The sequence below is a fragment of the Adiantum capillus-veneris genome, chromosome 27 (genome assembly GCF_014529385.1).
Source record: "Adiantum capillus-veneris isolate H3 chromosome 27, ASM1452938v2, whole genome shotgun sequence".
In the NCBI taxonomy this organism is placed as follows: domain Eukaryota; kingdom Viridiplantae; phylum Streptophyta; class Polypodiopsida; order Polypodiales; family Pteridaceae; genus Adiantum; species Adiantum capillus-veneris.
This window is the reverse complement of record NC_140957.1, coordinates 17,574,355-17,600,999: the sequence shown is the minus strand read 5'-3', so window position 1 is coordinate 17,600,999 and position 26,645 is coordinate 17,574,355. Positions and strand designations below refer to the sequence as shown.

The following is a 26,645-nucleotide window of genomic DNA, read 5'->3' as shown; positions in this document are numbered from 1 at the left end:
GCGCTTTGCTCAAGGTTCCTTTTAGTTCTTATGGAAGGGAGAGCCTTCCGTTCTTAATGGAAAGTGCTATGATCACGAACAAAGTGAATGGACAATGTGCGTGCAAGTGTATGAGACTGAGAGATAGAGAGAGAAGAGAGATACGACACCAGAGACTAAAACCCTCCTCAGAAGGCCCCACTCTCGTCGGCGAGAGTGGTCTACTTATTGATTGCACAAAGTGGTACAATGTGTAACAGACTTGGACACTCCAAGTCAAGAATCAATCGCGACAGCACCAAATAACCACTTCAAAACAATTCACAGATCACAATAGATTTGCACTGGCCCGGCGGAGTTCCGTGCCTAGAGATATTGGCCCCAAAGACTGGCTCCCCTTTCGGTATTTCTTTTTATATTAATCAGATCAAAGTACAAGAGTGTGGCTAGGGTTTCACTCTCAGACTCTGCGTCCAGATGCTCTGAGAAGTGAAGCCCTCTCCACGTATTTAAAAGTACAAGGGATGCCCAAAAGCAGAGCCCCCAAAAGCTCTTAAAATAAAAAGCATTAGTTCTCTCTCTCTCTCTTAGAGAGTCTTTTCTTTTTTTTTTATAATAAAAAGCAAGCTCTCTCTCTCTCACATGGCGTGGAGTCCAAAAAGCAACGCCCAAAAGCTGTCAGCGCAATTTGCGGCGCAAATTCTGGAAATCTGTACTGTGCTCCTACTGCCACGTGGCACCCAGGCAGAAATTAGGGTTTTCTGTCAGAAATTAGGGTTTCAGCAGAAATTAGGGTTTTTGGCAGATTTTAGGGTTTGCAGGGATTTTAGGTTCTCAGCCTGAAATTAGGGTTTCTCCGTAGCCACGTCATCACTTTGTGACATACCCCTCTTTTGAAAGCATTGTAATCGACTGCGATTACGCTTGCAAAACCGACAAAAGCCATAAACCGTCTTAACAGACACTAATTGTTAGTACCTACGTACTAGGAACACACATCTAGCACATGTACGAAATCGACAGTCACATCACCCGACATCACAGGACATCACCAGACATCACATGACATTCAACATTCATTTGGATCTTAGAGCCCGATTTATCGGCAATGTAGCTAGCAATCACATCTAGGTCCAATCGGGACCTCATCAATGTCCGATTGACTAACCCCTATTTCAACCATGTCTATTCGAGATCAATCAGACCAAAATGCTGCAGTCATTTCGGCTATCAGTTCCTGCACTCAAAAGAAGTCAAGAACAAATCAGTATCATTATCAAGAATTCCATTTCATAAAGTCATACAGCAGAATATTGTCAGCTCTCAGTATCCCTGAAGCTCAAAGAGACATCAGTGACTCTAGTATCTAAATCAAGGCATCTGTTGACAAAGGAGTGGAGTGACTCCCCTCTTGTGCATCCCACTGCACCAGATCTCCGGCCAAGCTGAATTCTCGGTTCCATTTGGAGTAGACTATGCTAAACCAAAAGCATCGAGGTAAAGTTTCACAATCTGAGGAGTATCTGCTAGGTCCTCCTCCTCCATCCACTTCGCATCAAGTGCAGGATAATTCTTGAACTTAACCAAGAACCGCCTTCTGACTTTACCCTTATTCTTCATATCCTTATGTGCCAAAATCTGTTCAGGAATAAGGATCTCCTCGTTTTCTTCCACTTCGGGTTGCTCGTCAGGCTCCCCATCATCAGGCACATCACCTTTAAAAGGTTTCAAGAGACTCACATGAAATGCATTGTGAATCCTCCAAGTATCTGGCAGTTTCAATCGGAAGGAGACATCATTTATCTTTTGAGTAATCTGGAAAGGGCCGTAGTATCGCATACTAAGCTTTGGAAAAAGCCTCTCCTTTCCCTTTTTCTTTCGTAGGCGTGCCCTCTCAAAATGTAAGAGCAGCCAATCATCCTCCTTCAATTTCATGTCGCGACGATGGCGATCCGCTGCCTTTTTCTGTCGTTCTTGAGACTTCTGCAAAGTCTCGCGAACCTTCGCAAAAGCCGTATCCAGATCTCGCGTATATTCATCCGCTTCAAAGATCTTATCTTTCGTGCTCAGGAAGGGTGGAACCTTCGCAGCACCTTCAACAATCTCAAATGGCGCCTTCCCTGTCGACGAGTGTATCGTGTTATTGTAGGCAAATTTCACCAAAGGTAAATATCTTTCCCATTGAGTCTTTTGATCTGAGATATAAGACTTCAATAAATCTAGAACCACTGAATTGGCAATCTCGGATTGTTAGAGTCTGCGGGTGGAATGATGACGAGAACTGTAACCGCGTGCCAATGTTCTCCCAAATTGCCTTCCAAAACAAACTCGTAAATCTGGGGTCTCTGTCGGAGACAATCGTCTCAGGCATGCCATGTAATCTGAAAATCTGGGCCACAAACAGTCTCGCTAAGTGATCCGGCTTGACTGTTTTCTTCACTGGAATGAAATGAGCCTATTTACTAAATCTGTCAATAACAGTCCAGATACCATCGTGACCACTCTGTGTTCTCGGGAGATCAAAAATGAAATCCATTGCTATACTTTCCCAGGGGTGGGTGGGTATGGGTAAAGGCTGTAACAATCCCTGTGCCTTATGCCTGTCAAACTTGACCTTCTGGCATACCAAGCAACTGCGCACAAACTCTTCCACATCTTTCTTGAGTCTCGGCCAAAAGAAGTATCTCTCTACCCCTTTCATGGTGGTAGCAATGTCGCAGTGACCCGTAAAAGGTGGACAGTGGCATTCAGTCATAACCTTTTCCCTCAACGGCTGTGTAACGCACAACATAGTTGTTGGAACTAGGGTTGCAGAGAAACACACACAGCTTGGAGAAGACGAAGGAAGCTCAAGGCACACAATAGAGAGTGTGTTACTTAGTGTGCAATGGAAAGATAGATAGCCCTAGAGTGATGGGCGTATATACAATGCACGGGGGAAAAAACCTCCTAAAGAGGGAAAAAATGCCCCGGCGGTCCTAGTGTGTTCACACACATCACTACCACATGTATATGGTAACAAATCCCCCTTGGAGTGATGCGGTGAACGAGAGCTGGCACATGAGTAAAGGGAAGTGCCATGCCCTGAGGACAGGATCAGTCCACAAAGGGGAGTAAGCCCAAAGCTTTGCGGAAAGCTTCAAGCTTCTCACGAGACAATGCCTTTGTGAAAAGATCTGCAAGGTTGTCCTGTGTTGGCACATAAGCCAAGCTGATCTCTCCTGCTGAGAGCCTCTCCCTGACATAGTGGTAATGCACCTCAATGTGCTTTGTGCGAGCATGAAAAACTGGGTTCCTCGCAACTGCCAATGCGCTCTGACTGTCAGTGTAGATAGTGTTGGCAGTGTCCTGTCCAACACCCAAGTCAGCCATAAGGCGTCTGAGCCATACACACTCAACCGTAGCTGTGAAGACTGCCCTGTACTCAGCCTCACAACTCGAAGTGGCCACAGTAGGTTGCTTCTTGCTCAACCATGATATACATGAACTGCCAAGCATGAAACAAAAACCACTTGTGGACACTCGCGTGTCAAAACAACCAGCCCAATCTGAGTCCGAAAAAGCATGTAAGTCTGGCGGCAATGATCCCCCCTTGGGATAAAACAAGCCAAGATGTAAAGTGCCACTAAGGTAGCGGAAAATCCTCTTGACAGCCTGCCAATGCTTAGACCCTGGGCTATGCATAAATCTGCTGACCTGCGAGACTGCAAACTGAATATCTGGCCTCGTGTTGCATACATAAATGAGGCAGCCAACAGCAGTTTGGTAAAGAGTGACGTCAGCAGGATTGCCAGCATCATGTAGACTCAATTTCAAACCTGTTTCCATGGGAGTGGCAATAGGTTTGCAATCCTCAAGTCCAAACTTACATAGCAATGTCTCTATGTAACTTTTCTGACACAAGGCAATACCACCATCACACTGCTTAAACTGTATACCCAAGTAATGATGCAACAGCCCCAAATCTTTCATCTTGAAAGTAGCATTCAAATCAGCCTTAAATTCAGCAATATGTCTCTCATTTGGTCCAGTGATCAGCAAATCATCAACGTAAAGAACCACAATGAGAAATACATCATCCTCACGCTTTACATACAATGTGCTTTCTGTTGGACTGTTACGAAAGCCTCGTTTAACCAAATGAGTGTCAGCTTTCTCATACCAAGCACGAGGAGATTGCTTCAACCCATACAAAGCCTTCTTACATTTGCACACTTTGTCCTCTTGTCCTTTTATGACAAAACCGCGAGGCTGCGTTACATAAACTTCCTCAAATATGTCACCATTCAAGAAAGCAGTAACAATGTCTGATTGATGTACATCCCAACCAAAATGAGCTGCCAATGCACATAGAAAACGCACAGTAGTCATACGACAAGTGGGAGCAAAAGTCTCTTCATAATCTATGCCTTTTTGTTGTGCATAACCCTTCGCAACAAGTCGAGCCTTATGGTGATCGATCTCACCATCCGGCTTGCGTTTCAACTTGTAAACCCACTTCGTACCAATGGTCTTTTTGCCAGGAGGCAAATCACATAAAGTCCATGTGTCATTCTCTATAAGTGCATCATATTCTGATTTCATGGCAGCAATCCAATTTTCTGAATTCTGTGCTTCATCAAAAGACAGAGGCTCCTCAACATCATGTAAACTAGACACAGCCAAAGCATAACAGTCTGATGCATAAGATGCATGGCGAGAGCCTGAACGAGTACGACTAGATAAAGGTGCATCCAATTTACTGTCACGCAAAGTGTGCACCAGCCATTTTGGCATACCTCTAGCCTGCTCATTTTCAGCCCTTTCCTCATCAAGTACATCATGTACATCTGCATCAGTAATAGGCTGTTCTAAAACATTTTCAGAAACCCCCATAGGCTGTACATTTGCCTCATTGGAACTTACATTCGTATTTCCACCACTGAAAAGAGGCAATAAAGTGTCATAAATGTCCTGTGAGCTTACATTACTGTCTCTAGTACATGACAGCAAGGGCTGAACAGAGTCTTCCACAAACACTACATTCCGTGAAACCAGAATACGTTTTGTTTGCGGATGATACAACCTGTAACCTTTGCTTTCAGCACTATAACCAACAAAAATACATTTGACAGCCTTATCATCCAATTTTCTGCGCTGCACTTGTGGCACCAAAGCATATGCCAAACAGCCAAAAACACGCATGTGCTCAATAGAAGGCTTTCTATCATGCCATGCTTCATATGGAGTAATAGACTGCAAAGCTTTCGTAGGACACCTGTTAAGTACATAAGTGGCACACATGATGGCCTCAAGCCAAAAAGAATGCGGCAAAGCTTGACTTTTGACCATACATCGTGCCATTTCCGTTAGTGACCTGTTTTTCCTCTCAGCAACACCATTTTGCTGAGGTGTATAAGGCACTGTACATTGGTGTTTTATCCCACGACTAGCCAGAAATGCATTAAATTCATGAGACATATACTCCCCCCCTCGATCGGAACGGAGGGTGCCCATAGTACATGTTGAGACATTTTCAGCCATAGCCAAAAATTGTTTGAAGCACATAAAAACTTCGGACTTCGCTTTAAGCGGAAATACCCATGCATGCCTGGAGTAATCATCAATGAAAGTCACGAAGTACAGGTAATTGCCCAAGGACGGAGTTTGCATGGGCCCACAAACATCACTATGCACAAGTTGCAACTTGCATGTGGCCCTAACTGAACCATCCTTTGGAAACTTAGAACGCTGCATTTTACCCAGAATACAGCCTTCACAAACATGTTTGACAAGTGCTTCAAGAGGCGGCAAAGAAGCAACCATATCAGATTTCTGCAAACGCAGCAAACTGGCAAAATTCAGATGACCAAAACGTGCATGCCAAAGTTTTGCATCTGAAATAGCCCTTGAATCTGCAACAGCATTTGCAAAATTTTGTCCACACTTGTCATACAAAGTGAGCTTATACAGCCCACAGCACAAAAGGCCAGATGCAACAATTTCATCACCAAAACTGAGATCATGAACTGTACATCTGTCATCCACAAATTTGACTACAAGTCCAAGTCTAGCAAGTGCGGATACAGACAAGAGATTCTTCTTGATCCCAGGTACATAAAGAGCATCAACAAGTGTGAAAGAACTGCCATTAGCAGCAGTGAGCACAATCTTTCCAACTCCCTGAACTGGATAAGAGGCGTTGTTGGCACAAGTAATTGAATTCCCATGAGGGACAGACTCGGGAGAGGTAAACAATTCACGATGTGAGGTAATGTGCTTTGTAGCACCACTGTCGAAATACCACACATGTGAATCTGCAGCAACTGACAAGCATGCATCATGGACAGCAGGATTGTAAGTGCACTCTGCGCTAAAAGCCCATTCTGCATCAACATCAGCATCACAATCTCCTTTCACAGAAGACTCAACAATGGCTGCATTTGTAGTGGAACCAGCATTTGCAGTGGAACCACCCTCTTTCTTCTTAGCCTCTTTGGCCTTCAACTTAGGACACGACTTGATCAAGTGATCATTGGCTTTACAATAATGGCAACGCATCTTCTTTTTGCCCTTATCACCAGAATTGCCAGACGAAGTGCTGCCAGCAGAAGCATTAGGAACAGAATTTTTGCCACTCGCAGCAGAACCATAAGAAGTGGCTGCATTACTGTTACCACCCTTTCTTTGAGAAGCAATAAAAGCCCGTTCAACTGCACGCTGCCTAGTCCTGTTTTTTCTAGAAAGTGACTCTTGCAACAGCAATGTGCATAATGCATCAAACTTGACAACTTCAGGATTTCCTTGGGTCATCAGTCTCCAAGTACTAGCAAAAGTCTGGTAGGAATCTGGTAAGGCATCAAGAACAGTCTGCACAAGGGAACTGTCCGAAATGACTTCACCTGCAGAAATGAGTTGCTCATTGATATCCTTGACACTAGCAAGGAAAGTGTCCATATCATCTTCCTCATGCATAATCTTCGACTCTAGCTCTTTACGCAGCAAAGCAATTTTAGCCTCATTGCGGCTTGCATAAAGACCTGCTAGAATATCCCAAGCCTGTTTTGCAGATTTTGCTGAACGGATGTGAGGAATAATGGTGCGCTTCACAGACAAGGCAATCAATGCATGAGCCTGCGCATCCTTAACATCCCAACGAGCTTGTTCTGCCGTAGGCAAAACAACTCTAACAGCTGCAATCCTTGCAGCAAGACCTGCAACATCCTCAACATCGCCTACATCTTCAGAACCAGGACGTACATCAATGCCCTGCACAATGTTCCAGACACCTTTTGACACAAGAACATGTTGCATCATATAAGCCCACATAGGGTAGTTGTCCCCATCCAACCTATCCTCAGCAGCAAACATCTTGAACACATCTGTGTTGTTGTTGTCAGCCATGGTAAATGCTGCACCTGATGTGAAAACTGCCCGAAAATAGGAGAAATGGAGCGGGAACAACTTGTGCTATATAGCACAAACCGTAGAAGACTATAAGGCACCTGTTATGCAGAAAACGGCAATGACAGAAAATCTGCACAAAATGACGAAATAGCCTGTGCAGTACTGCCTGTAGTGGAAACAGAGGCCGAAATGAGCCCAAATCAAAATTCTGAGCAGACTGAGCTCTTCGAGCTCACCCAAAATATTTGTCGACCTGCGAACGCTCGCCAAAGCTCACTGAAATCGGAGAAAGTGAGCAGGCGTGTGCTGGAGCAGCTGGCGACTAAGCCCGGGAGGACGTTACCTGCTCTGATACCAATTGTTGGAACTAGGGTTGAAGAGAAACACACACAGCTTGGAGAAGACGAAGGAAGCTCAAGGCACACAATAGAGAGTGTGTTACTTAGTGTGCAATGGAAAGATAGATAGCCCTAGAGTGATGGGCGTATATACAATGCACGGGGGAAAAAACCTCCTAAAGAGGGAAAAAATGCCCCGGCGGTCCTAGTGTGTTCACACACATCACTACCACATGTATATGGTAACAATAGTCTTTTTCATCAAGTACCCTTCCCGAAGGGAATATCTAGCTACTGTCTCCCCATCCAGTATCCATGTGAAAATATCTGCAAAATCTGTATCTGTGGCATACTGATCGACCATATCCTCGAAGCTCCTATGATGTATCGCGGAAATAGCCAGAACGAACGGTTTCCGAGACAAAGCATCTACCACCACATTCTTCTGTCCCTGCACATGGACAATCTGGAAGTGGAACTGTGACAAGATGTTCGCCCACCGCATCTGCTTTTCCGAAAGCTGCTTCTGTGACAAGAAGTAGCGCAAACTCTGGTGGTCTGTAAAGACAGTGAAATCCGCTCCGAGTAGGTAATGGCGCCACTGAGTAAGAGCATGGATAACCGCCAAAAGCTCTTTCTCATAAATCTGTGTTGTCATCTCCGGCCTAGAGAACAAACGGATCTTGTAAGCTATGACATGGCCTTCTTGCATCAAGACCGCACCCAGACTACGACCACAAGCATCACAATATACTTCAAATGACTTCTGCAAGTCTGGCAAAGTCAAAATAGGTCCCGTAGTCAATTTCTCTTTCAATTTCTGAAAGGCAGTCACCTCTATGGGTCCCCACGAAAAAGGTACTCCTTTCTGTGTCAAGATATGCAAAGGGGAAGCAACCTCTGCAAACTTTCGTATGAACCGCCTGTAGTACGAACACAGTCCCAAGAAGCTTCTAACTTCATGGACATTCCTCAAGTTGGGCCAATCACGGATAGTCTCTATCTTGGCCGGATCCATTTGCACTCCTGTTGCTGACACAATGTGTCCCAAAAAGTGTATCTTTGGTAGGAAAAATTCACTTTTCTTTGCATTAATCACTAACTTGTGATCTCGTAATACCTAAAAGACTTGAAGCAGATGATCTCTGTGTTCTGCCTCATTCTTGGAGAAAACAATGATGTCGTCAAAGAAAGTGCCAACAAATAGCCTGTATTCTCAGAAAATCCTATCCATCATCCGGTTAAATGTCGCAGGAGCATTGGTTAAGCCAAAAGGCATCACCAAAAACTCAAATAACCCAAAAGTCGTCCGAAAAGCTGTCTTGTAGACGTCTCCCAAAGCTATCCTGATCTGATGATATCTACTCTTCAAGTCAATCCCGCTAAAGCACGAGGATCCCTGTAACTTGTCGAGTATATCATCGATCCTAGGAATCGGAAATCTGTTCTTGATGGTGATTTTGTTGAGGGCTCTATAATCGATGCACATTCTCCAAGATCTGTCTTTCTTCAAAACCAACAACATTGGAGAGCAATACGGTGAAGTACTAGGTTGGACAGGACCCTTTTCCAAGAGGTCTTTCACTTGGTTCATAATCTCTTCATTCTGTGCTCGGCTGACACGGTAGGTTGGCCGGTTCGGTGGTGTACTACCAGGTATCAGATCAATGGTATGATCTTCAGGACAAGCAGGTGGTAACTCTCCTGGCAGGCCTTCTGAGAAGCAATCGGCGTGAGAGTGTAGAAAATCTTGGCGTTCTTTATCAAGTTTAGACATATTTGTCCTATCAACATCACTCAACTCTTTCATAAAGATCGAGTAAACAAACAGACTGGATTTCATTAATTTTTAAATGGCCGAAGCGGATACAATAGGGACAGACTCGCCCTTACGTTTAATATCAAGTACAATTGTTCTTCCCTTTTCTGTAGTCAAAGTTGCTTTTCTCGCCGAATAATCGACCACGGCGTTGTTCTTGTGGTACCAGGGAATCCCTAAGAGAACATCACAACCCTCCAAAGGCATTATGAAGAAGTCCTTAAAAGCCTCTTAAATTTTAGCCATGTAACTGGCACAGTCTTGCTTAATAGAAGCGTGGACCACCAAGTGCGAGCATTCCCCTTAAAATAAGAGGCAGCTCTCCGAATCTTGGAGTGCTCTGAATAGCGTCCTCCCGCGAAAGCGATGTCAAACTGCTGTATAAAAGACAAAGCCTTCGAAGCATCGGAGTATCCCGAAAAAGTATCAAACTTAAGTGCTTGGCCACCTTCCTTAAACTCTCGGACTTTCTTACTTTTATCTTCGAGAAAGTCATACTGGTTGGCTTTGTAAAAATTCTTCTTGTTCGCATAAAAGTTTCCGTTGTCAAAGTCTGAATTGTCCGTAGACGAGTCCTCTGTAGAAGTGTCACTCACTGGGCGAGACTTAGACTTCCTTGCCTTTTTCTTGCCCTTTCCGAAGCATTGTTTCTTGCTTCGCTTTTTACTTTTCCTGTCTTCTTCGCTTGAGTCTGAAGAGCTAGAGGAACTGTCAGAAGAAGAAGAAGAAGAAGAAGAACTGGGTAAGCCTTCAAACTTGACGCGCTTCTTCAGTTTCTTTGCCTTGTCGAATGTCGACCGACGACCCAAATATCCCGGGACGTCAGTGCCTTTCTTCTGCTTTTTGCCATGCTTTTTGTCCTTCTTTTGCACGTCGAAAAGCTGAGCAATCCGTGCGTCAACCACGTTCTCCAGTTCCTTCTCCGTATATTTCTTGGAGGCAGAAGGTTTCTTGAGAGCGGGTTTCGGGAGTGGTGTTGTGGTTCTCTGCCACTCCGTCTGTACCTCTTCCAAAGAGGTCTGATTCATATATTTTGCCATCTTCAATCAAATTTCGACGCTCCATCTCTCGCTGCTCCGCAAGAGTAGGCCTAGGCGGGCCATACTCCGGGCCGGAATCTTCGTTGTGATCCCTGCCCGCATCTCCAGATGTAGAGGGAGTCGACTGATCATTGCCTGAAGCTATAGGTGCCGCGGAAAAAGAAATCGGGGATCGGATTTCCCGTAGAAGAGAAATCGGCCGTGCTCTGATACCACTGTAACAGACTTGGACACTCCAAGTCAAGAATCAACCGCGACAGCACCAAATAACCACTTCAAAACAATTCACAGATCACAATAGATTTGCACTGGCCCGGCGGAGTTTCGTGCCTAGAGATATTGGCCCCAAAGATTGGCGCACCTTTCGGTATTTCTTTTTATATTAATCAGATCAAAGTACAAGAGTGTGGCTAGGGTTTCACTCTCAGACTCTGCGGCCAGATGCTCTAAGAAGTGAAGCCCTCTCCACGTATTTAAAAGTACAAGGGATGCCCAAAAGCAGAGCCCCCAAAAGCTTTTAAAATAAAAAGCATCAGTTCTCTCTCTCTCTTAGAGAGTCTTTTCTCTTTTTTTCTTTTAAAAGCAAGCTCTCTCTCTCTCACATGGCGTGGAGTCCAAAAAGCAACGCCCAAAAGCTGTCAATGCAATTTGCGGCGCAAATTCCGGAAATCCGTACTGTGCTCCTGCTGCCACGTGACACCCCGGCAGAAATTAGGGTTTCTTCAGAAATTAGGGTTTCTGGCAGATTTTAGGGTTTGCAGGGATTTTAGGTTTTCAGCCTGAAATTAGGGTTTCTCTGTAGCCACGTCATCACTTTGTGACACAATGCATATGCAATGGACTGATGCAACTTGGACTATGCCGATGACGACGTCGATGACTTGATGGCTGAAATCTGGGGTCTTCTATCTGTTGAGTTTCGGGATTGTTTTGGTGGCTGAAAATGACTGTTTTGGCTGCGTTTTTCGAGGGCTAAAAATGGGGGTTCTTCTGCATCCAATTAGGGCTGATCTGATGCTGTTTCATCTGCTGAAAATCTGCGTTTTTGACTGCTGAATATCTGCGTTTTTAGGGCTGATGCCGCTTGCTGAAAACGCTAAGAATTTGCAGGTCATTGCTGGCGTTTTGTGGCTGGAAACGCTGATCCTTTGCAGAGGTTGCTAGCGTTAGTAAACTCTAGGGAAAGGCTACCTTTTGGTAGGGGAAAACGCCAAGCAGGGGAATTGATGGCGATGGTCTTGCTGTGGGAGGAAACGCCAAGGGAGGGAGAGAGGATGGCAATGCTAAATGCTGAGGCTGATGGGTGTTGGTGGTGACGGCAATGGAAAACGCCAAGGTTCTTGCTAGGTCCTGCTGAGAAGGTGCCTGTTGAGCATGTGCTCCTGCAGCCTCTTCTGCCAGAAAGTGCTAACTTGGGTTTGCTTATATATTAACTTAGCAAAATTGCCCTACCTACTTTTGTTGGAAAGTCACTTAAAAATAACAAGTGAAAATACCAAAAATAGGAAAAATAGGCTAAATGCACTGGAAAATTCCCTTGACTGAATCTGATGGATTCTGAAGGGAATATTGATGACCATGCTGTGTGCAACCAGAGGATATGCATCTATACTAAGTGACTGGGCATGCACGGTCTACGAATAGACTCACAAAAGTGTCAGATCACTTCTAATCTAGACTGACTGGACTGACGGGAACCCTTTTATGTTGTAGCTTGTCCACGGACACATAGGGTTGGATGTGTCACGTGACATCCCCTCCTTTTCAAAGTGAGGTACTGGTACTGAACTGTATGGCGTCGAGGGAGATCGCCAAAACATCCGGAATCCTGGAAGGGACTCTTCGCCGGCCCACTCTGATGTGTGGGTCGTGCGGTACTTGAACTTCATAAAGGTCTGCAATGCTTGCTTCTTTGGGCCGCGCCGAAAGTGACTCAAAGTCTTCTGTGGTTCCTTCGATGCTTCAACTTCGTCTAGAGACCTGCTTCTTTCGTCTTCAAGAATCTCCATGGCTGAAAATTCCTGAAACCATCTCCAACACAAAACCATGAACATACCTATTCCATGTAAAGTAAGTGGAAAAAATCTTGTCTTCGCTAAAGAATGTGTATGCAATGTAGATGAACATAGAGACGGAGTGACAACCTGTTCATCAAACACATGCAAACCATGAGATCGAATCTTTTCTGTTTGATCTAGAGCAATCAACTTTGGCAATTCACAATGGAAATGCCCATGCTTGGTGCTCATACTTTCATGTGCTCTGTCTACAACTGTGTCATGCCAAGGAAGAGACAAGGAATGTGACTTCCTTGAATGCATACTTTTCAGCTTTTCATGAAAAATCCGCATCATTCGTGCTCATCCATGAGAGAAACATACTCAACATACAATATGTCATGCCTAGGAAAAGGGATCACATAAAGATGCTGACTAAAATACAAGAAACGATCACGAATGAAACACTCGAACAATGTGTGCGTATCAATCATGCAAACACATAATACTTCTTGTAAGGATTCTTTGGACCTAGACTCGAGAGCCAAAATCGGTTCTTTGTGATTGATCGAATCTACAACGAGGTTAGCTTCGCTAGAAAAAGCATCCACTAACACATCATCCTTGTGAACAATCACATCTTCTTCATGCAACTTATCATGCTTGTGAGAAATCACATCTTGATCATGCAAATCACCATGCTCGTGCGAAATCACATCTTGATCATGCAAATCATCATACTTGTCTTTATCATCCAAATCATCATGCAAATCATTATCATTCAAATCATCATGCTTCTCATAATCATGCAAGTTCTGTGTGTCATGCTGCGGAGAAAAAGAGACTGAGAGAGTCTCCTTATCCCGAATCCTTTCAACCTTGTCCTGCATATTAGCAATGAGAGATGGAGAATGAGCAATGTCCTCTCCATGAATGACAGTAGGAGAATCACTTTTGGCATTGAGAGTTAAAGTGTTAGCCTCAAAATCAATGAGAGCGTTAGTATCACGAAACCATCGAATGCCCAAAATCATATAACATCCTGAGAGAGGAGAAACAACAAATCTTCTAGTGAAACAGTCTGTTGAATTGCAAACAACACATCAAGGCACTCCTCCGTGATGAGAGCGTCCATACCGGGACGAAAGCCAGAGACCTCGATAGGAGATCTCGGACTAACTTCGAGGCGGGCTCTCTCAACAAGAGAGGAACTGATCACATCATGCATACTACCTGGGTCAAACAATATGACAAAATGGTGCCCCGACGTACGACCATAACATTTAATGAGAGAATCATCAATGGGAGGGTCCTGAGAAACTTGGGACACACTCGTGTTATCATTCATTGCATCGACAGAGGAAGTGGGTGTTGTGGGTTCTTTAGATTTATTCGATTCAAGCTTAGGACATGTTCTTTTTATGTGACCCTTAATGTGACAATGAAAACAACGACTTTCCTTAGAATAAGTGCTTTGCTTTTCCGACGTGATATATCCTCCTACAATTCCTTGTGCTACCTTTTCATCTGGAGTAAGCTTAGGTTTAGCAATTGTGTTAGCCTTATCCTTAGATTCATTGGAAGAATTCTTTGATGAGAGACTGTTAGAAGATTGGTTAGAAGAGTTATCATTCTTACCATTCTTACCGTTCTGAGGGTTCTGAGAAGTCTACGAGGTACTTGTGGAAGTCTTGTTCTCCTTAGGCTTTCCCTTGTTGTGCTTCATCTCCTGTGCGAGAGCAATCGCTACCGCCTTGTTGAGATCGATTGGATGAAGTACCTCGACATCGTACTTGATATACTCGTCCAATCCAAAGAGAAAAGCCTCTTTGCGCTCATCATCCGATTTTCGTAATTGAGTGCCTAGCTGCAAAACACGATTAGAAAAAGACATGACTCGCATACCATTTTGCTTGAGAGAGCGCCAATCGTCTTTCAATCGTGCGAGGTACTGAGGTAGCATAAACCGCGCCTTGAGCTTGTCTTGGTAATCAGCCCAATCGAAGGAAAGGGGCGTGAATCCGTCGGCTTCCTCTAGGTGCGCGGTTAGCTGTGCCTCTTGCCATGCGTGGTACCAATTAATGGCATCACCGGCAAGGTACATAGCTGTCGTCAAAACCTTGCTATTTCCTGTCTTCTTAGTTGTCGCAAAATAAGCATTAAATTGATGCAACCAAGAATGAATAACCGTAGCATCTATCTTACCAATTAATGGCATCACCGGCAAGGTACATAGCTGTCGTCAAAACTTTGCTATTTCCTATCTTCTTAGTTGTCGCAAAATAAGCATTAAATTGATGCAACCAAGAATGAATAACCGTAGCATCCATCTTACCGTCATACTTATTGAAAGTCAACTTCTCTGTGATTGGATGGTTGGAATCTGCATCGTGGCTTGCACCACTTGAGGAACTCCCACGACCTTTGGGTGGTTCGGTCTTCGAGGCAAGTACTTGGGAAAGCAATTCTTGAGTGCGTAGCTCCCTTTGAGCTTCACGCTCGGCTTGCCTTTCTTCTTTTCGTTCATTTCGTTCATCGCGCTCGCATTCGAAAGCAAGGCGATTGGTTTCTTGTTGTGCCAACGCAACTCGATTCGCTTCTAAAGTAAGGCGAGTCGCTTCTTGTTGTTGTAGTGCGTTTCTTTCATTTCGTTCCATCGTAATGCAAGTCGCTTCTTGTTGTGCCAGCATCATGTCCATCATTGACTTGACCATAGGAGTTAGAACAACTCGTGGCATAGATGGCGAAGGGGGAGGGTTGGAAAAATCTCCCAGTGGGGAGAATCCTTGGTCGCCTCTCTCATGCTCATCACCTATATGCGAAGTATCCATTCCGCTTCGGGTGGCGACCATGCACTAGAATCTTTGGTTCTTAAGTTCACGAGGAACTTGGTTCTTGAGGGTCTTGGGTTCTTGGGTCCTTGGGTTCTTGAGGTTTTCTTTCGCTTGCAAATCGCGTTGAAGAAGGATCTTCTCTTCACCTGACACCCGAGTTCTACTCTTTTCCACGAGCGCACCCCTTGGCGGCCTTGCGCTCACACCAAGGTTGCTTTTTCCACCTCACATCGATTGGCCGGCCGTTAAGTGCACGGTCCGCTCTCAATGAGTGAAAAGAGACACAAGAGGAGGTTGGACAAGCCCTTCTTTCTTGGGATTCCTGTCACTCTTCAACAAAACACGATTAGGAATCGACACGCCCAAGTAAACTTGGGTTCGTGCGACCTCAACAAGCAAAAAAAATTCTTGTGGTTCTTTCCTTGAGTGATACAGAACACTGCCAAAGCTTTGATACCAATGTTAGGTGCAGCGGAATGATTGTTTGCGCTTTGCTCAAGTTGAGTGCTCCGAACTGTGCTCAAGGTTCCTTTTAGTTCTTATGGTAGGGAGAGCCTTCCGTTGTTAATGGAAAGTGCTATGATGACGAACAAAGTGAATGGACAATGTGCGTGCAAGTGTATGAGACTGAGAGAGAGAGAGAGAAGAGAGATACGACACCAGAGACGTTGTAAAACCCTCCTCCGAAGGCCCCACTCTCGTCGGCGAGAGTGGTCTACTTATTGATTGCACAAAGTGGTACAATGCGTATGCAATGGACTGATGCAACTCGGACTATGCCGATGACGACGACGGCGATGACGACGACGACTTGATGGCTGAAATCTGCTGAGTTTCGGGACTGTTTCGGTGGCTGAAAATGACTGTTTTGGCTGCGTTTTTCGAGGGCTAAAAATGGGGGTTCTTCTCCATCCGATTATGGCTGATCTGCTGCTGTTTCATCTGCTGAAAATCTGCGTTTTTGACTGCTGAATATCTGCGTTTTTAGGGCTGATGTCGCTGGCTGGAAACGCTAAGAATTTGCAGGTCGTTGTTGGCGTTTTGTGGCTGGAAACGCTGATCCTTTGCAGAGGTTGCTAGCGTTAGTAAACGCTAGGGAAAGGCTGCCTTTTGGTAGGGGAAAACGCCAAGTAGGGGAATTGATGGCGATGGTCTTGCTGGGGGGAGGAAATGCCAAGGGAGGGAGAGAGGATGGCGATGCTAAACCCTGAGGCTGATGGGTGTTGGCGGTGACGGCAATGGAAAACGTTAAGGTTCTTACTGGGTCCTGCTGAGAAGGTGCCTGTTGAGCATGTGCTCTTGCTGCCTCTTCTGCCAGAAAGTGCTAACTTGGGTTTGCTTACATATTAACTTAGCAAAATTGCCCTACCTACTTTTGTTGGAAAGTCACTTAAAAATTATAAGTGAAAATACCAAAAATAGGCTAAATGCACTGGAAAATTCCCCTGACTGAATCTAATGGATTCTGAAGGGAATACGGATGATCATGCCGTGTGCAACCAGAGGATATGCATCTATACTAAGTGACTGGGCATGCACGGTCTACGAATAGAGGATACTGAATTTGACATTGACATAGGGGAGCTAGATTTCTCTTGAGCCAAGAAGGGAATTTTAATTCTACTCACACGATCCATCTTGCACACGTTACAAGACAGAAATCCTAAATGCCTGACTCAGTTCCTAGGCATGTCATCAATACGGCTCACCCGTAAGCTTGGGGACCTGTAGCTTTTGACCTCAAGGACCTCAAGGAATCGGGTCCCATACAACTGCAATATCAAGAATCAATTATTAAGAACCCTGACTAAGAGAGTTTAGTTCAATCATCCGTCTCATTTTTCCATCTGGTCTTCTAAAGTCTGATTTTGTTTATATTATATGATTTGATATCCAATATTTGACTCTTTATAGGAACCAATCTCCTACTTAGAATTCAAAGTCAATCAGCAATCACAATGTGACCACTTCATTCAGCGTGAGGAAGGAGAGCTCCTACATTGTTTGTTGAAGATCAAGACCACATCAACACAGTAGCTAAGGAATTAGAGCAAGGCTCTAATGAAGAACTACTAATGAGTCAACACCATCACCCCTTAAAGGTGGGATGGAGATCAGCTATTCCCTTATATTCTGTGTGAACCTCTACTTGGTGGCATGATATGAATATGTCTGTGAGTGCAAGGTAGACACCATGAATGATATGGCTATCTACTATGAGCTATTAAAGATTGGAAAGCATCCATAGCCATGTGCAAAGAGTCAAGAATCAATCCCTAGAAGAGTGGGCCAAGTTTTGCAAGTTGGAGCATGTTATCATGATGGTTGTCAGCCCTACATGCTCCCAACTCTTACATAAGGAGCCCTTTGTATTACTTCGATAATAATGCAAAGTTATGGTTATATCTACATTCTATTATTATGAATGGCTCTTTGTGTTATCCTTCTGAATCTAACAATTGGTATCAGAGCCATGAGGGTATAAGTGCCATTAAGCCCGTAGTTAATTTCATCACTAGTGTAATCACTTCCTAGGCCACGTGCAATTGATTAGTTGTGGGCATGTTCTTGGGCCACTACCCCCTTAGAACACATGTGCTATGGAGGGTTTACATATAGTGAACCCCCCAAGGACTTCAATAGGTAACAATAAAATTATTTAACTTTGCACTCGCTTGATCATTGTGTTTGTGTAACTTCCTTCAATTTTCATTGATATGAAGAGTTTGCATTCACCTTATTTTATAGATATAGTTATTATCTGAAGTTTCAAAGTAAAGTGAGTGTGATTTGCAAAACAGAAGAATCGCTGTAAAAAAATGTCTGAGAACCCCGACTAACAGAGAAACGAGAGAGAGGAACTATTGAGCCAACACCATCACCCCTTAAAGGTTGGATGGAGATGAGCTATGTCTTGTGGGTCTTATCTTCTGTGTGAACCTCTACTTGGTGGCGTGATATGAGTATGTTTTTGAGTGCAATGTGTACACCATGAATGATATGGCTATCTACTCTGAATTATCAAAGAAAGGAAAGCATCCATACCGTCTGCAAAGAGTCGAGAGTCAATCCCTAGAAGACTGGACCAAGTTTGCAAGTTGGAGCATGATGTCGTGATGGTTGTCAGCCCTACATGCCATCCCAACCAGCCCTTTGTATCACTTCAATAATCATGCAAGTCATGGTTATTTCTACATTCTCTCATTATGAATGGCTCTTTGTGTTATCCTTTTGAATCCAACAATTGGTATTAGAGCCATGAGGGTATAAGTGCCTCCTAATCCCATTAAGCCCTTAGTTAATTTCATTGCTAGTTAATCACTTCCTAGTCCACTTGCAATGGATTAATTGTGGGCATGTTCTTGGGCCACTACCCTCCTTAGGACTCATGTGATATGGAGGGTTTACATATAGTGAACCCCCCGATTACTTCAACAGGTAACAATAAAATTACTGAACTTTGCACTCGCTTGATCATTGTGTTTGTGTAACTTCCTTTAATTTTCATTGATATGAGAAGTTTGCATTCACCTTATTTTATTTATATAATTATTATCTGAAGTTTCAAAATAAGGTGTGTGATTTGCAAAAGAAGAGAATCGTTGTGAAGAAAAATGTCTTTCTTACTTTGACACAGGCTGTGAGTATGAGATAAATTGTGATTAGCAATCAGGAAGTTTATGTTCCTATTTAATAAGATTTTTCATGCCTTTGCAGACCAGGTTCCTTCGTATGCCCTACAAGAGGATAGAGTTGTGGAGATACAAGGTGAAGGAGAAAAGGTTTCAAAAGCATTGAAGTTGGTTGCCTCTCGTCTTCAAAAGTTTCTTGTGGATCATTCAGTCTTGCCATTGTTTGAGGCCAAGGTAACGGAAGGGGTGCTTTTATTTGTAAGCTCAAATATAATGGTTGTTGTGTAATCTTTCTTGCTGAAGATTTTTCTTACTCTCTGTTGCAGAATGCTCTTCAGTCTCCAAGTCAACAGGGTATGCCCATGGTTTCTTGGGGTTCAGGCTTGGCAACTTCTATTCCTGGTATTGGCTGGTCTGGGGTGCATGGTTCAGTCGGTTACTCAGCACCACCTCTTCATAATAGCTATCATCAATCTGGACACACGTTTGACTCTCAACCTCAAATGCACTCACGTCTTTCAGTATATGGCAGAGATCCTGCTGCGGGTATTTTAAGTTCAGCACCTGCTCTTCCACCATTTCCAATCATTGCAAAGGTTTGTCATACCAATTGCGACTTAGAGTAAGGGTGTGTGTGTGTGTGTTTTGAGTGTTCTTGTGTGTGAATGTGTGGAGTGTGTGAGCCCGTGCATGTGTGTGGTCACTGCTTGCTTCAGCCTTCGGCCAATTTTGGCATACTTTGGGAAACGTTTTAGGCATTTGTTGCCAATCCCTCTCGAATATACCTTGAGAATGGTCGTTTGGCATCTTTGAAATGCACATTTTCTTTAAATCATGCCAAGATTGACAACCAAAATGAAGTGTGAAATACTCTTTAGCATACGCATGTCTTGTGCTTGGTGGTGGAAGTGTGGAGCCAAAAATGGAAAATTACTGCACTCTTACGGAAAAAGTTTTTCTGCCATTTCGTGCACTTCGTGCTAAACACAAGATTTTGAATGAGCAGCATTCAGCAGATGCCGATGCTCATTTGCCATGGTCTTGTGCACATTCTTGGGATTTCTTTCCCCAGTCTCTAGATGCCTTCATGTAAGATTTCCCACGTCCTGATTGGTTTTAGATGTTTATTTTAAACCCTTGGGTCTTGACAAGATGCCTCCATTTTCTTTATGTGGATTTATTAGTCAGTTTGGAGTTTTAATAACGATCATATGTTTCTTGAATCCCTTTCGCCATATTGTGGCATCTTTCCACCAGGCTCTGCATTTTTTACTTTCATATTCGTGGAATTTTCTGCGGAGGTCTTATGTGTCATCTCCCACCCGTCTCATTCATTGTGGGTTTTCCCTCCAATTGGAGGTTTTCTATCAGTGATGTACACCCAAAAAAAAAGGGTGATTGTGTACACAAAATATATGTACATGTGAATATTACTATTCTATGCCCTACAAATCATTCAGTATTTGATTGAATAAATAAATGGGTGGGGCAGACAAAAGAATGTGTCTACAGATGGAGAGGACTATTGTGCAATTATGCAGGTCACTCACAAATTGCAAATTCCATTGGCTTATATGGATTCAATTATCGGAATTGCTGGTTCAAATATCAGTTACATCCGCCGGACAAGTGGGGCTATTGTCACAATGCAAGAAGTTAGAGGGTCCCCTGGTGAGATGACTATGGAGATTCATGGTACTGCTTCAGAAGTACAAGCAGCTGAGCAGATGGTTCAGGTAGTTCTGTTTCATTTTTCAATATTTGGCCCTCAAGAAAGATCTATTTGTCTTCAAACATTTAGTAGTGTACACGTTTCGGGCTTATCACCTTTGCATCAACTGTGGGTGGTTGTGCTTCTACTGTAGTATAAGAATTTCAATTTGGCATTGAATAACATAAGAGAGGGTATCGAGACCCATCCATGCTCCTTGCTGCCATTTATACGGATGCTACCAACGCCAAGAAAGCCCTCTTTGCATTTCAAAACACACAAAAAATAGACCAACTGTAGTGTAGTAATATCAGTTCAGCACTTACAAATAATTGGGTGTCTTTTGTGAAAGTCTGTTACGCAATGTATCAGACCAGGACAGGAAGTGTCACATTGTTGATCCTTACTCTTACCATTTGGATCTTAAAAACCACTTCAAAAGACAAATGCTTTGTAAAATTTAACCTCAGGAAACGACGTCCTATATGTGTATTTAAACATCCAGCTTAGTGTTAACTGTTGGTTCGGAGGCAGTGCTTTTCCTTAGGGAAACCATATGGTTAACACATACAGGTATGGAAGTATGGAAAAAGCATGGTTCAGACCCCCAAGAAATTTCTTGCGTTGAAGATGAAGATCTTATTATTGTATCTAGTTCAAAACTCGCACCACTATTGCCACTCTCCTTGGCCACCAAAGTTTTCTCCTCCTCCACCACCTCCACCTACCTCCTCTTCATCCTCTCTCTCTCTCTCTCTCTCTCTCTCTCTCTCTCTCTCTCTCTCTCTCCTTGCCTATCTCTCCTTGCCTATCTGCATCCCTCTTCCGCACCCTTCCTCACTGTCTCTCTATCCATACCTCTCTCTAAAGCCATAGCCACGAAAGTCGGCGCCTTAAAGATGCAGATTTGCATCCTTCCATTTATGAGAAAGAGCTATTGGCAGTAATTCATGCTCTTTCCATTTGGAAACATTATCTGTTAGGAGCTGATTTTGTAATCAAGACAGACCATCAGAGTCTTTGCTACTTTCTCACACAGAGAGTTATCAGAAAAGCAAATGAGATGTGCCAACTTTCTTTTAATGTTCCATTTCAGATTTTACACACTTCTATAACAAGAATGCGGTTGCAGATGCTCTCTCCAGGCGTCCAAAGATCAATGCAATGGGAACAATTATCATGAGGAATTAGAATCTCTCAGTCAGATGTATCCTTAAGATCTAGACTTCGCTACAATTTGGGCAGTTATGTCCTTACGACAGAAGGTGATGGATGAAGCATCGGGGAATTGCTGCTACCACTAGTGCCCTCGAAAGATATTTCTTTTGGCCAACATTCCGGGCGGACATTGAAAAATATGTACGTGAGTGTTTAGTATGCCAAAAAGTGAAATATGACAGACATAAAGTTTATGGCAAGCTAAAGCAACTCCCTGTGCCTAACACGCCATGGGAAAGTATTGACATGGATTTTATTACGAATCTTCTTAGATCCAAGAATGGAAATGATGCAATCTTGACTATAGTAGACAGATTCAGTAAGCAAGCACATTTCCTTCCAGTTAAGAAGACAATCAAAGCTGATCATATGGCTGGAATATTTCTAGCTCAGATTCTTAAACACCATAGATTGCCAAAGACTAGTGTCAGTGATAGAGATCCTCGCATGACTAGTCTATTTTGGCAAGCATTGTTTGAGAACTTGAAAACTAAAGTTTATTTTTCGTCAGCTTATCATCCTCGAACAGATGGTAAAAGCGAAATCGCTAGTGCCATTGTTTTAGACCTCCTCAAGTGCTATGTTTCGGAAAGACAATCCGAATGGGAACAGTACTTACCGTTAGTTGAGTTTGTGTATAATAATACCATATATTCCTCAACTGGTAAAGCTTCCTTTGAAATTATTTATGGGAAGCCACTCTTACTTCCTACTATGGTTACCAAAGAAAACATCTTTGTCGCAGATGAATTTGTGCGCAATAATGATACTGTCTACCGAGTAAAGCAAGCGATTCTTCGTACTCAAGAGCAGCAGAAGAGAAAAGCAGACAAGCACAGTAGGAAACTCAATCTTGAGATAGGACAATATGTTTTACTTAAGTTAGATTGAAAAAGCGGGTCGGAAAAGGGAAAGTTGTTAAACTTTCCCATAAATTTTACGGCATTAAGATTACAGAAAAAGTCAATGAAGTGACTTTTAGATTGGATTTGCCTTCTCATTAGCGCATCCATAATGCTTTTCATGTAAGTCTCCTCCGACCATACGTTGGACCTTCTCCAGTGGCGCCAATACAAGCAGATCCTCCAGAGAGACTGAGGAAATCCTTCAACCTGAACAGATAATACACCACTCTGAGAGACTAAAGTTCGGGAGCCTACATCGAAAGTATTTAGTCAAGTTCAAGAATTACACCTCTTTAGATGCACAGTGGATGACTAGGTTCGATCTCAAGGACTACCCAGACATCTTGCATAGTTATGTTGACGCTCTACAGTTGAGGCCAACTGTTTAGAACCAAGAGGGACGTAACAATGTCAGACTTTGTAAATAATTGATTTATTTACGAGAAAATAATTATCTAATTAGTTGTGTGCACATTAGAATAGAACTAGTAGTTCTAGGGCCTCGGGTGCTCCCAAATTTGGCCGGGAGACCCTAGCAGAAAATACCATGAAGCCCTAGTGATTGGGAAATCGGGTCTTCAATGAAGGGGTAGATAGTAGCTTCAGATTTCAGGCTCAGAAAATTACGTGCGTCAGTGCAAGCACTCTCGAGGAATGAGATGGGGTCCTTAGGACAGTAATCTTAAGGCTTGCATTATTTTTTAGGCCTTAGGATAAGTTAGTTAAAATATTTTAAATTGTTTGTGCCGGACCAAATGGTCGGACAAGTGCGAACAAGTAATGCCAAAGCAGTGCTAGTACGGTATTGTGCTGGGGAGCGACTAACATTTCATTAGTTGCATCCATGTGTGCAGTTGTGAGTTAATTTGCACATTTCATTAATAGCTTAGAAATTTTTAAATGTGAAAGTTGAATGGTTTTAAAGTTATTAAGCAAGTGTGCCAAGTGCAAAGTGACTCTCTCACTCTCACTTTCATCCTCATTAAGCAAGTGTGCCAAGTGCAAAGTGACTCTCTCACTCTCACTCTCATCCTCATTAAGCAAGTGTGCCAAGTGCAAAGTGACTCTCTCACTCTCACTCTCACCTCTCTTCTCCTAGCGCCCCCCTCTGGCTGGCTTGATTCTTGAGCACCCCCTTCCCCACTTCTCAGGTTGGCAGTGCTCCTACCCCCTATTGTGAGTGTGCTCTACACATTGGAGCCCTCCATGGAAGCTTGAGAGCAGCCCCTTGCGACATATGTGGTGGCCTCGTGCTCCCATTTTCTAGAACAAGGGTTCTCATAGCCATAGCCAGCTTTTGGTGAAGATTCGTCGTGAGAAGTTGTAGCAGGCACTCTCTCCGTAGAGTGTGGTGGCTGTAAATTCTTTGTTTTCAGCCCCTAATCATCTCTTTTAGGGTGAATTTCAGCAAAGTACTCATAGAATCTAGTTCTTCTCTACCTACACTATGCGTACACAAAGTTTTGTGCGATTCCATCACGAAAAAGGTCTCTATTTCGGCATTGGAACGTGTTCAGGTAACATTTTCAAGTTATGTGCAAAAAATTAAGCAAGCATGTGTGCGTGCATTTTGCGTGTTTCTCCCTTGTTTTTATGGCAGGAATCAATGTGCATAAAGGGACACAGTTAGCGGAAGGTAAGACTCTTGTTTTCGAGAGCTTTTGTTGAGTTTTGTGGAAGATAGACTCTCGCTTTTGAGAGCTTCCCAAAATCTCACAGCAGAGGGAAAATCCTCTCAGTACTCAGAGAGCAGTTTTCTCATTCTCTCAGTCAGAAGCAGAAAGGAAAGAATAGAGGACGGGCTTTTGCCCCGTTCTTGTGCTTGTAAAGATTCTCCCTTAGTAATAAAGATAATCTCTTTATGGGGGGGGGACCAAGCCATCTTCTAGTCTCCAATAAAGTGTCAAGCTTTCTCTCTCTCTCTCTCCAATTCTCTTGAGTATTTGAAGTACAATTAAAAGTCAGTTTACGCTTCCGTATTTTTGTGACAACAAAAGATGAGATACATTGTGCGATTGAAAGAAGGTGGAGCATTTTTCAACCCAAAAGACATTCTAGTGTAAATGAAAATACCCTAGGGAGTCACAATAGCCGTTTTGATCTGATCACCTGGATGGATGCCCAACTGATTGTACCCACTGAACCCAAGCATGAAACTGTACAATACATGTCCTGCCACATCTTTGAGCACACGCTCAGTAAAGGGTGTGGGAAAATCATCTGGGATAGTTACCTTGTTCAGAGCGCGGAAGTGGACGCATACGCGGATTTTATTGGATTGCTTCTTAGGCGCTATGACCATGGGTGATAACCACTCAGGGTGCTCCACAGGTCTCTGCTTCTTGCATTTTTTCTAGCTCTGCCTTGTTAGCATGTGCATACTTCGGGTTGAGCTTGTAAGCTCGGCCTCTGATTGGCTTAATCCCCTTAACCAGAGGGATAGTATGGACACCCAATTTTGGTAGGATCCCTTTCAATTTTTTGTAGGACCAAGCAAAAATATCTTTAAAAGAGTGCATGAAAGAGACTACTTGATCGAGTAATGTGGAATGCTCCCATAACCAAGCCACTAAGAGGATGTGTTGAGGGTTGTCAGGGTCGCCCAGATTGACTTCTCTGACCAGGTCGGGAGGTGTAGCTGGGGAGGGTGCATCAGAAGATGAAGATTGAACTACCTCTTGGAGCTTCAAAACATCATGGGCTGGTGTCTGATCGATTGGAAACTCCGCATACTCTTCTTTTAACCATCCTGGTGGAAGTTCCTCAAAGGGTAAGTCCTCAGACACAACAGAGTGCTTTTGAGTGGACGGGGCGTCAGACACGTGAGAGGTTAAAGGGACAGGTGGGACGTTGGCAAACTCCTGCAAAGGAGATTTCTTTCCCCTTCTATGGTGTGTTATAGGTTCACCAAGGCCGACGGCTTCCATCAAGGGGGCACTTGAAGCATGATCATCAAGGGGTGACACACTTGCTTCTAGGACTGGCACACTTGCTTTTGGATGACTTGGGTCACTGGTTTCAGCCTGAGGATCAAGGAAAGAGGGTGTATCCACAAGCAAGCGTTGAATAGAGACCACATAGCATGGCATTGATGTGGTAGCTTCCAACCACTGCAATAGGTCTTTGTCGGGGACCCGTCATGTGAGGTAGGCTGCTCTAGGTCGGGGTTGGACTGTACTAACAAAGAACTGTGATGAACTACTAGATCCATGCCTCCTTTGATTCGAATTGGTTGCATGGGGGAGCCAGGTGTATGTATCCACATGGCGTTGTTTCCCAATCATGAAGTGCTTTAGTGTGCCGCAACCATGGTCTACCAATAAGCAAAGGAAATCGTCCCTTAACCTTGGGAAGACTGACCACAACAAAATCAAAGCTAAAGGTGAAGTCTTGTACCTTCAGAGGCACCTTGTCCACTGTGCCCATTGGATAGACTGTCCTTTGGGGAGAGCGACTGGATATCATGTAAGACTCTGAGGGCCGTACGGGGGCCAGTAGGCCCTGCACTCCGGTACAGAGACCGAATGATTGAAATGGTGTCACTTCTAAGGTTTGCATCGAGCCGGAGCATATCATAAAGTGACACTTGCTGAAAGGTGTTCTTCAAGATGGCTTTTGTTGTGGACTTGGCTCCTTCAATCTAGGCTCCCTCTGGGACATTGGTCTGTTGCAAGTCAGGCACTGCTTCCAACAAAGCTCCATCAATGTCAAATAGCATGGAGGTTAGCCTGCTCTTAGCATCAATGAAGGGCTTGTCAGTTGGGTCAAGTAGGCCAGGTTGTGGAA

The 26,645-nt window shown here is 43.8% G+C and overlaps 1 protein-coding gene across 11 annotated transcripts in view; it reads left to right on the top strand.

Annotated features, from left to right (window-relative positions):
• Positions 1 to 26,645, top strand: part of LOC147421578 (flowering locus K homology domain-like) — a 53,410-nt gene that overhangs the window by 21,679 nt on the left and 5,086 nt on the right. For 5 of the 11 annotated variants that reach the window (XM_086503796.1, XM_086503798.1, XM_086503794.1 and 2 more), the window contains 3 exons: positions 19,111 to 19,259; positions 19,352 to 19,621; positions 20,567 to 20,761. In XM_086503796.1, the coding sequence (XP_086359922.1) occupies positions 19,111 to 19,259; positions 19,352 to 19,621; positions 20,567 to 20,761 (614 nt within the window). Of the gene's footprint in view, positions 1 to 19,110; positions 19,260 to 19,351; positions 19,622 to 20,031; positions 20,115 to 20,517; positions 20,762 to 26,645 lie in introns of all 11 variants that reach the window. The other 6 variants (XR_015186872.1, XR_015186874.1, XR_015186873.1 and 3 more) reach the window with 2 other exon arrangements.